We start from the raw sequence: 11579 nt of genomic DNA on the forward strand, positions 1-11579 counted from the left end.
CCCCTGACCGAGACAACCTTTTGCTAGGTAAGTAGCAAGGCAACTGGCCAAACCTTTTTCAATCATCCACCCACAGTTTACCATAATAATAATAATAAAGGCTAATCATTGACATGTAGCTTGTGACTACACCTTTCTTGACCATTCACACATTCTACAAAACAATAAAGGCTGATGCTTGTCACAGGGGACATAGCTTTGTGGTCAAGGATAGTAGAGATGTTACCTGGAGGAAAAAGAGATGGGCAAAGACAAGTTGGGAGATAAAAACAATCTGAACATCTCACTACTTTGAAGGTTCAGTGGCGCAATCCCATGCATCGTAGCCAAGCATCAGCCCAAGACAAATAATGATGCATTATTTTACATGGTTGGATGCGTTATTGTAGTCACTCTTTCAGATGTCATGCAATACAGGAAATTATTTCCACAAATACAAGATCCATACATCATTGCCTTGACAATAACATGGTACTTGAGTTCTTTGATAAACCATATGGTGCAACCTGGACACATCGTCAGTAATGAACCCAGGATCATCAGGTGTTTCAGGTCTTAACATCAGACACCCTCGCCGGGGGGACAACACCAGGGGTGATCAAGCCCCGACTTAAGTCCAGGTAGCGCCTTATGCCATGGGTCACCCCTCTTCACCAAGAGCCAGCAGGAAGCCTTTTCCGCAGCTTCCAAAATGTTCCTGATGGCTCTTCTTCTTTGCATCCCACAAATCCTAAAGAGTCCCAGGACCCGATGTACAGAAAGGTCTGCAAAGCCTATGCAGCCCACTTCAACCAGCTCAAAGTGAGCCTCCAGCAATTCCTCTGACACTCAGCTATCAGATCTGCATACCTGGCTCTCTTCCTTTCTTGTGCCTCCTCCCTCCGATCTCCCCAGGGGACAGTTAGCTCTAGCAAAAAACTTGCTTGGTTGCCGCGGACATCAGGACCATATCTGGCCTGAGTGTGGTAGCTGTGATGGTGTCTGGGAACCTCAGTTGTCTCCCTAGGTCGACCAGGAACTACCAGTCCCTTGCTGTTGCGAGCAACCCACCCTGGGCCCTTGGCTGGGACTGGAGCTTCTCCCCTGCTCAAACAAATTGATGGTGCATTTTGTTGGGTGTTGCTGCTTGCTGTAGCTGATCCCAGTGCAGATAATGTTCGCTACTGCCCACAGAACTTGGTCATGGTGCCAATGATACTGCCCCTTTCCCAAGGCCTTTGGACGGCAGCTCAGGGTTTGCTCCAAGGATCCCCTTTTCTGGCAGAGTTGGCAAGCAGGTGAGTCCACCAGGCCCCAGCTGAACAGGTTGGAAGGGCTCGGGAGGACCAAAAACTTGAATCGGTGTGATTCCGCCTTCTAGAGTTCTGCCTGAGTAATCTTTCTGCTGGTTGTATGCTCCCACTTTGTACAGGCCCCCTGCTTGCACATACCCACTATTCTGCTATAGCAAGTTTCCTTCACCTCTGCACATACCTCCTCCTGGCTCAGCTTTTGCATCTCCATTCCTCGGGCTTTACTGTAGCATGGTTTTGAGTTGCTCCCGAGCCCGGCCCGACCAGTTGCCACAGTGCCCATCAGGATGCTGTGCCGCAACCTTGCTTCAACCTTGCGTCAACCTTGCTTGCCTGCTCAACTGCCTCCTTGCACGTGCCACTTCCTTCCTGTTCTGACCTCGATACCCACAAAGGAGACCTTGGTGTCAGCAAAATCTTGGTAGAACAGGACTTCACTGGCTCGGGTGACCTCGAACTCCTCTGCCATACTGCTGAGAGGAAGATGTAGCTTGGTGTTATGCCCATAAAGGGCGATGCTGTTTAGGCTCTGTGGCAGGCCCAGTCACCTGCATAGGAAGTGGCTGATCTTAATTTCAAAGCCCTCCACGATGGTAATTGGGGCTTCATGGATTAGCTGTGGCCAGAGAAGTCAAGACAGGATTCCATGTTGATATATCCAGGCCTTGAATTTTCCAGGAAGCCCTGACTTGTCATCTGTGGAGAGCCAAGTGTTGAGGTTGTCACTGTTTGCCTGGCGTGCCACTGTGTCCTTCAGATTGCTGATGAAGATCTTACCCAGGCTCTTGGCTGGTTTTTCAGTCACAGATGGAATTTGGGTGCCTCCCAAAGAGAAGCTTAACTGGTTGGTTGCTCTTCCTTTCCTGAGGACCAGAGACCTGGATTTTGTGGGCTTGAAGCTCATTCTTGCCAATGTTATGAGCCGTTCAAGTCTTTGAAGGAGCCACCTGCATCCAGACACTGATGTAGTTGTTACCATTAGGTCATCAATGAATGCTCTGACTTCGGGTTGTTGGGTGCCAGATTTGGACCAGGGATCTCTGCACTCCATTTCCGCAGACTTCACAAGCATGGCCAGTGCAAACAGGGACAAAGACATTGTGCAGTCAGTGATGATACCCTTTTCTAGCCGATGCCACCCTGATGTTGAGGTCCCAGAGGACACCCTCAGGCTAAAGTTGTGGCAATAATTGAGGATGAGGTTTTGGATCTTCTTTTGGATCTGGATGTGGTTTCTGATCAGGCCCAATTCTACCAGCTTGTGTGGAATCAATCCGTAGGCATTAGCAAGGTCCAGCCACAGCACTGCCAGATCTCCCCTGCTTTCTCACACCTCTCTGATCAGTTGGGTTACCACGCCTGTGTGCCCTATGCATCCTGGAACACCAGGGACTCCTCCCTTCTGCACTGAGGTGTCTATGTAAGAGTTCTTCAGGAGAAATCTCGTGAGGTGATTGGCAACAATCTTGAAGAAGATCTTACATTCCACACTGAGGAGTGAGATCATCTTAAATTGCTCAATGTTGCTTGCATTCTCTTCTTTAGGAATCCACATGCCTTCTGCGTATCTCCACTGCTGTGACACCATTCCCCTCTTCCAGATCACCCTGTAGATCTTCCAAAGGCATTCCAGAAGCCTGGACCACCTTTTGAAAACCTTGCACGGCACTTCACTCGAGCCTGGGGCTGAAGATGTTCTTGTCGACTTGATGACTTCCTTGATGACCTCCTTAATCTCTTTGAGTGTGGGTTCATTGATGTTGAATGGGGTGCTGGGTTGCTGAGAAGTAGAGAAATAGAGGTTATTAACATATTGCTGTGAGATTTTGTCTTGGTAGTTGACAGATTAGCAGGTTGAATTACAGGCTGGCCGTTCTGGTTCAAGCCAGGGCACTACAGGGCACTGGTTCACTTGGTCCCTTCCCATGGGCACCTGTCTCTCTCTTTCTCTCTCTCTCTCAAACATACCATGCAAATTTTTTTTATACTTGTGAGGATCCTCATCGACTACATTAATTCCCTAACCCCTAACCCTAATCTTAACTTCTACATTTCAAACCTTAACCCTTGCCCTAACCTTAACCGAATGATAATTCTAAATTTAACCCTAAACCTGAGTCTTCTTCTTCCTCTGGCTGCTCCCGTTAGGGGTCGCCACAGCGAATGATCCGTTTCTATCTCTTCTTGTCCTCTACATCTTCCTCTGTCTTGCCAGCCACCTGCATGTCCTCCCTCACCACATCCATAAACCTACTCTTTGACCTTCCTCTTTTCCTCTTGCCTGGCAGCTCCATATTCACCATCCTTCTCCCAATATACCCAGCATCTTTCCTCCACAAATGTCCAAACCATCTCAGTCTTGCCTCTCTTGTTTTGTCTCCAAACCGTCCAGCCTGAGCTATCCCTGTAATATTCTCATTCCTAATCATGTCCTTCATCACTCCCAACAGAAACCTTAGCATCTTCAACTCTGCCACTTCCAGCTATGCCTCCTGTCTTTCCATCAGTGCCACTGTTTCCAAACCACACAACATAGCTGGTCTCACAACTATCTTGTAAACCTTCCCTTTCAATCTTGCTGGTACCCTCCTGTTGCAAATCACTCCTGACACTCTTATCCACCCATACCATGCCTGCACTCTCTTCTTCACCTCTCCTCCACACTCGCCGTTACTTTGAACAGTTGATCCCAAGTATTTAAACTCACCCACCTTTATCACCTCTACTTCTTGCATCCTCACCATTCTGCTGTCCTCCCTCTTGTTCATGCATATGTATCCGTCTTGCTCCTACTGACTTTCGTTCCCCTTGTCTCCAGTGCATACATCCACCTCTCCAGGCTATCGTCAACCTGCACCCTACTCTCCCTACAGATCACAATGTCATCCGCGCACATGATAATCCAAGGAGACTTCTGCCTGATCTCGTACATCAACCTGTCCATCACCATTACAAACAAGAATGGGCTCAGAGCTGATACTTGGTGTAATCCCATCTCTACCTTGAACCCATCCATCATTCCTACCACACACCTCACCACTGTCACATTGCCTTCATACATATCCTGCACCATTCTTACATACTTCTCTGCCACTCCAGACTTCCTCATACAATACCACACCTCCTCTCTTGGTACCCTGTCATATTCATCCATCCATCCATCCATTATCCAAACCGCTTATCCTGCTCTCAGTGTCACGGGGATGCTGGAGCCTATCCCAGCAGTCATTGAGTGGCAGAGGGGGAGACACTCTGGACAAGCCGACAGGCCATCACAGGGCTCACACACAGACACACACACACACACACACAGACACACACACACACACACACACACAGACACATACACACACACACACAGACACACACACACACACACACACACACACACACACACACACACACACACACACACACACACACACACACACACACACACACACATTCACACCTAGGGACAATTTAGTACAGCCAATTCACCTAATCTACATGTCTTTGGACTGTGGGACGAAACCGGAGCACCCGGAGGAAAAATCCACAAAAAACAAAAAACAAAACAACATATAGCTCCTTCTGACCTTCTCTATACTTATCCATCAACATTTTTAAAGAAAACGTCACATCTGTAGCACTCTTTCGTGGCATGAAACCATACTGCTACTCGCTAACAATCTGTTCTCTTCTTAACCTAGCTTCCACTACTCTTTCCCATGTCTTCATGCTGTGGCTGATCAACTAGGTGCTGCAGCTCTGCACAGCACCCTTATTCTTGAAAACTGGTACCAGTGTATTTCTTTTCCACTCCTCAGGCATCCTCACTTTCCATGATTTTGTTAAAACAATCAAGTTAAAAGCTCATCTCTCCTAAACATCTCCATGCCTCCACAGGTATGTCAACCCTAACCCTGAGTCATCCTAAATCTAACTCTCAAAGAAGTAAGAGCTGGCATAAAATGTCCTCATTTTGATAAAGTATCTTTACTGGCATGGTTAAAAACTCAAATTGGTTCTCACAAATATTAATTGTTGATCTCTTTCACTACACTTTCGGCGGTTCCATGACTAGCGCTAAATTGCCCCAAAAGAAGCACATAGCTGATAGGGCTTGCTCTGTGATGTCACATGATAACCTATTTATAGAAAAGAAACGGACTAAAGAGCACATTGATCTGAAATGTCCAGGCTGTCGAAGATGCAATCTTGCACGTTTACTTTAGGACAATTTGAGTCGATAACGGGACGTGAGCTTTCATTCATCTGCCCCATGTGTGTTTGCGCGTGACAGCAGGGATATGTTGCTCGTAACGTCAGTAATCACAAAAGGCTCTCTCTCTCTCTCTCTCTCTCTCTCTCTCTCTCTCTCTCTCTCTCTCTCTCTCTCTCTCTCTCTCTCTCTCTCTCTCTCTCTCTCTCTCTCTCTCTCTCTCTCTCTCTCTCTCTCTCTCTCTCTCCCTCCCCCCCCCGTCTCTCTATCAGTCCCTGTCAGTTGGGGACTGCGCGGTTTGCAATGATATCACCATCAGAAGGGGTATTTTATTGTCGAGGCTGGTGGTGAAGGGGTTAACTCTGGAAATGCCCCCGTCTGCAGCGACTCATCTGTTGGAGGGAAGGGAGAAAGAAAAAAAAGGGGGGGGGGAGTTCCTGTTTCGAGCTGGGAAATTCTCTCTCAAAATTGAAGAGATGTGGATCGCGTCCACCGAGGCGTTGTTGGTAAAGAGAGAACTAGCCTTCGATATTTGAGGAGGGACGTGGCATTCCCCAAACTTATTCCGGAACTTGTAAAAGTACATATACCCAAGGTAAGGCCGACAATATACACACTCGTCGCTTGATTCATGTAGTCCACACCCCTTGAAATCTCGAGGTAATGGTGGGGTGCCGTGGGTGGCGCGTGTTGTGCCCACACGTTTCAGCTTTCACACAAGTTTTATTTGTTGATGCGCTGACGATGAGGCCGACTGTACTGCGCAGCCGGTCAAGCAGAAACCTCGCTCGTTGTTTAAACACGTAAACAGTGTCTTTGTTGTTTTTTTTTTACATATATAAATGTATGACCGGATAATGTCCATTGCTGATTTCAATAGCTTTACTGTCTTGCTGTCTATCACAACACTGCACGATGTTTTGACCCGATAACCCCTGAAAAAAGAAGACAAAGCGAAACACTTTATTCATTGAGGTGCAGCTCTACTCCGTTCCAGTTCGTGGCAACGTTCAAAAACAGGGGAACTACGTTATCCTCAACACACACACATGCACGCACGCACGCACGCACACACACACACACGTCGCATGGTATACAATGTTATATGGAATGCGAGATTTAGGACCAAGCCTGTCACTGCCCTGCTTGCAAAATATGTGCCACATTGAAACCGTAACGAAGTTATTGAGCAAGTTGTAGGCCTGTAGGGGTCTGTAACATTCTGATATTTCCCACACTCTCGACTGTCTGTACCCGGCAGTGTTGAATCTGGGCCACGGGGGGCTATAAATTAGTAGAGGCCAGTGTATAATGCAGTGACCCTGTGTGTGTGTCCAGTTGTTTCAAAGAAGGCGGAGTCAAAGTCTCATACCAAACATAGTTGTAGGGAGGATATATCTGAATCAAGGAAGCGTTTACCAGCCTCGTTTCAATCTGTTCTTTCCACTTTAAACAAGTCAGAGCATGATTACGCAGAAAGCACTTAACAAAGTTTGGACACAGACACTCTAGTAAACTGCTAGATCGCCGGTGATGTGCTTTTATCAGCGTTACAAGTGGACATTGTGGAATCGGTCCGAGACTTTATCAGCAGAGAAATCGCACATACACGTTGATCTTCATCGAGTTGTCATCTAAAAGGGAAGGATGTGAGCGTGTTCTGTCGCGTGTAAGAAGCCCTATCTTGTGTTGCTTTGGGCAACACTTCTGTCGCCTCAGCGACACATGTCGATGTGGTCCCCATGTGCTGGTTTGTACTAATACCCTGACAGTAGGGGTATTTGATAGTCGCAAGGGCGTTGTGCCCCATGGAGAATGTGACAATGTGGCAAATGCGTGAACATAGCGTAACATGCCAAAAATGGCCCGTTTTACAGTAGCCCTCGACTGACTGTTAGTCATAAAACAGCTTCCATCTTTTCATTGGGTAACAGGTAACAGTCGTCCATTGTGGTGGTGTGGTGGTGTTCAGTCAGCAGGGCACGTGTACTATCTCATTTTAAAAGCACACCCATCACGTCGGAGTCTCCAGGGTATTTTTTTACGCAGCAAAACTGATTGTGCTCGGACCAAACGCACCGGGGAGACACTAGCAGCTTGACGTATGAGATCTCGGTCTTGGTGAATGTAGTGGCAGAGAACATGTTATTTTTCATACCAGCACACAGGCACAAGGTAACAGTCTTCTTTGCTAGGTGCCAAAACACCTGTGAGGTTTTAAAACAGGGGGGAGAAAACTGAAGCAATTTTGCAAATGCCGTGGGCTTTATGTTTTGTTTTAACTTTATCTGACATGTGTCTTAGGTTTTAATGGCATTATGTTAAAATGTTATCATAATATTTGCTGTTACACATTTCTCTTTGTATAATTGACACTACATGCCTTTCTCCCACTCAGTCTTTGACTTTTGAAGCGGTGCCACTTTGCTGACCCCCCAGTTGTGGGCTAGACGAAAATGCCCTCCGCCGAGGATTTGCCTCCATCTTCAAGCAGCAGGGGCAACAATGACAACAACGTCAACAACAACAACAACAACTACTACCACAACTCCAACAGCAGCAGCAGCGGCAGTGGAAACTCGGGTTCCCAGTATGCACTTTGTGCCCTTGGAGTGGGGCTAGTGGCCCTGGGCATTGTCATGATCGTGTGGAGCGTAGTACCTGCGGACATGACCGGGAATAACGGTAGCGGTTCAGGAGGAGGAGGAGGGGGCACTACTGGGAGCGGAGGAAGACCAGACAATCGAAATAAAGTGTCCTCGGTGGCCTTTGTGTTGGTGGGCTCTGGTGTGGTGATGCTGCTGCTGTCCCTGTGTTTGGGGATGAGGAACAAACAGCGCGAGCAGCAAAGGCACCAGGAGGCCCAGAACCAGGAAGTAGGAGGAGTCACAAACGTAGAGCAAGAGGAAAGTGAAACGTGAGTCAACCAATGGCTTGACTTGCTGTCCACAGTTGACAGCCTGTCAGCACAGATATTCTAGTTTTATCTCTGGATCTAATGCTCTTATCTCTTTACTTTACCCATTAATTTAAGGCTCAATCAATTCTGACTTGATACTAAAGTGCTAAACTTTTATGGCAATGTTTCTGACATGGATGCAGCAATGATTATGTATTAACCCACTTTTTAGCTGTAGCAATAATTTTTTTTTGTTGATTCATGCATGATCATGTAATTACTATAATTTATAGCTACATGTTTCCTCAAACACTTACAGTGCTGAGGAGCGAGCCCAGCGGTATGCGGTCCCCACTTATGAAGAAGCAGTGGGCAGCGGACAATACCCCGTCCGCTTGAGCAACCTGCACCACAGCTCCTCCCAGCTGCCCTCCTACGAAGACCTCATCCAGGTTGATGGGATCCGGTATGAGTTCGAGGGTCCAGAGGTAACTCAAGCTGTATCGCAGCCCGTACCTGCTTCTGTTTCAGCTGCCAACGCCACTTCTGCTTCCTCCGCGTCCAATCGCAGAGGAGGGAAAACTGTCCGCAAGCTCCTCCCCCTCAAGATCCGCAGGATTAAATCAGAGAAACTGCCTATGAAAAGTGCAGATAATTCGCAGTCGACGGCTGGAATTAGCCTTGAACCATTGACCCCGCCACCTCAGTACGACGATAAGGTGCCCCCGCTTTGAGACTACTGGTTAAAGCGTGGTATCACTATGACTGGAGCCCAACATGACCACCTTTTTGTGGACCTGCTGTGTTGTGTGTGCACATAGGGATTGGACTTGATATATGTTTCCCCACAGAACCTTCTCAGTGGCACTTTTTTTGTGGACAATACCTCTGAGTTTGGAGCCACGACACTCCGAAGCACTGAGAAGGTGCCGATTTTGCCGAAAGAAGTTCCTGGGAATCGGCTTACTGTGTCGAATCGCATCCAAGCAATCAGCAGCTGACACTGCACACTGGAGAAAAAGCACAGACCAAATATAATTGTGTTCTCTGTCAAAGAATCTCTGATTTAATGCAGTATCTGTACATGTCCTAATTTGAGTGCGCCGTTTGTATGGATGAGTTGGCAGTGCACAAATCATGAGTGGTAGCCAGGGGGGTTTGGTTAGGGTTTGTGTTTACACACTTAGATATAATTCTGAATCGCTTGTTCTAATGAAAGGGTTACGTTATGGCCAGTTTCTCCATTCTGGGAAACTGATGAGTCTATTACTCCTGCCCATACTGGTTTAACAAGCATATGAAAAGACTCCAGAGAGTGGGAGTGTGTGGTGTACTTTTTTGGATAACTTTAGAAAATTTGCAAAATGTCTTTCTGGCTGTTTAGCCCCCCTGGCACTCTGATTGAGTAAAAGCAAAAGTTTGACAGTGTCTGAATTCAGTGTGTGTGTTTGAGCACACGTGTTTGCATGCGAATGAGTGCGTTACACCTGAGTTTCATGTATCCTGGTCATAGTAATTCCATGGTGTTCATGATGAGGGTGTTCATCCTCTGGAAGTAGAGGAGCTTGTGCTGAATCAGTAAGCAATTTATCCTGCTTTGAGTTGTTGCTTCAGTGGAAGTCCTTCCAAAACAGGAACAGTAGTGACCACTGATTTCTAAGTTTGGCATCAAGACGCAATATTCTTTTCCGCTCAGAATTGTAACCGTCCTATTCTGCCGGTGACATTTAGGAGAGACCTTATGACTGATTCAGAACTTTACTGCAGCTTTGCTACTTTGTCTGGAGGTCTGAGAGAGAGTGCCGAGGAGATGCTAGAGGCCAGGGCCCTGTGAATAGCTGGAGACCTTTCTGTGGTAGCTATGGTGAAAGGGGACTAAGCTGTTAAGGCAGCAGTGTGGTCTGTTTTTTTTTTTTTTTGTACTTGTCTGAGATGAGCAACAGAAAGACTCTTTCACTCAGCAGCTGGGCCGCAGATAATGGCAACTGTTGCAAGCTCATTCAGTCGCCACTGCTCTCCTGACCACAGTTTGACTCACAGCAAAGTCCCTTCACTTTGACTATGCTATGAAAAAAAATAAATAACAGCCTGGGGCTTTACCCAGGAAACTGGTTTGAGGTCCCTCAGCCTGCACTTTTGTCTAGATGCCTTTCCAACATATGTTCTTTCCCTTCAGCGATGAAGCCAGTCTTGTGTTAATGTGCACAGCTGAAAGTTGAAGAAAAATTAGTTGCAAATGCCATTTTTGAGTGCTGTTAATGTTGACTATTTTTCTGCAGTCGCTTCTTGTTTTGTATCGTGGCATAAGAGGGATTTTCATCACTGCCTTTTCTGATCAGATTCACTATATTGAAGTGTTGGCTGAAAAGTTATAGAATCCATTTCATAAAAACAAAACACTACAGTATTGTAGACTTTATTACCAAGTAGAAGGCAGATGATCTCCTTTACTTTGGTTGTTGAAATTTGCAAGTACTACATCTTCATGTTTTCGTTGTGTTCATTCTGTGTTAATATTTGCCATGTTCAGTACTGTGGACACAGCCAGTGTAGTTTTGCACTGGATCAGTCATGACCATCTTTTCTTTTTCTTTTTCTTTTTTTACTATGTTGTCAAGAATAGTTTTCATTGCTGAAATGGGGCGTTTTTCCTCAGCACTCATCTCTCTTTGGCCTTTTACTTACAATTGTCTCCATTTGAAACATATTGTTCCTAGTTTTATTTACTTTTTATATGATTAACTTTATATTTCTTTTATATACTGTGAAACAATGCTTTTGTATGACAGTTATAATATGTTCATGTTGAAATTGGACATCTTTGAGTCATGAAAACTAACAGTAATCTCATGAATAGTTTGTGAGAAATAAACAGATGTTTACCAATTTGCTATCACATCCTTGCAGAAATATATTTAGGTGTGGTTTAAGTATTTGCACGTCATAGTTCAGTTAGTAGTTGACAGATTTATACTGTAATGTGCAGAAGATTTCAATGACATCTGTACTTTATACATTCTTTGTTAATGTTCACCAACTCTTAGTTAATGTTATATTAAATGCAGAATAGGACAGACTAGTAACTTTTTTTATTACATTTTGTTTGGCAGTAACGCTCTGCAGATTCTTGTAGAAAGGATACACCTTTTATTTCCAAGCGTTTCTGTGTTCAGGATCCAGGAAA

General features: G+C 45.9%; 1 protein-coding gene and 1 pseudogene across 2 annotated transcripts; one reads left to right on the forward strand and one right to left on the reverse strand.

Annotated features, from left to right (window-relative positions):
• Positions 1 to 1356: 1356 nt before the first annotated feature.
• Positions 1357 to 3219, reverse strand: LOC130129691 (uncharacterized; annotated as a pseudogene).
• Positions 3220 to 5945: 2726 nt separating this feature from the next.
• On the forward strand, positions 5946 to 11452 carry tmem51a (transmembrane protein 51a). 2 transcript variants are annotated; one of them, XM_056274491.1, is made up of 3 exons: positions 5946 to 6091; positions 7895 to 8413; positions 8715 to 11452. In XM_056274491.1, the coding sequence occupies exons 2-3, from the start codon at positions 7953 to 7955 to the stop codon at positions 9127 to 9129; spliced, it is 876 nt and encodes a 291-aa protein (XP_056130466.1). In that variant the 5' UTR covers positions 5946 to 6091; positions 7895 to 7952; the 3' UTR covers positions 9130 to 11452. The 2 variants fall into 2 exon arrangements, with proteins under 2 accessions (XP_056130466.1, XP_056130467.1); XM_056274492.1 differs by lacking the exon at positions 5946 to 6091 and adding an exon at positions 7449 to 7671.
• The last annotated feature ends 127 nt before the right edge of the window (positions 11453 to 11579 follow it).

The sequence above is a fragment of the Lampris incognitus genome, chromosome 2 (assembly GCF_029633865.1).
Source record: "Lampris incognitus isolate fLamInc1 chromosome 2, fLamInc1.hap2, whole genome shotgun sequence".
In the NCBI taxonomy this organism is placed as follows: domain Eukaryota; kingdom Metazoa; phylum Chordata; class Actinopteri; order Lampriformes; family Lampridae; genus Lampris; species Lampris incognitus.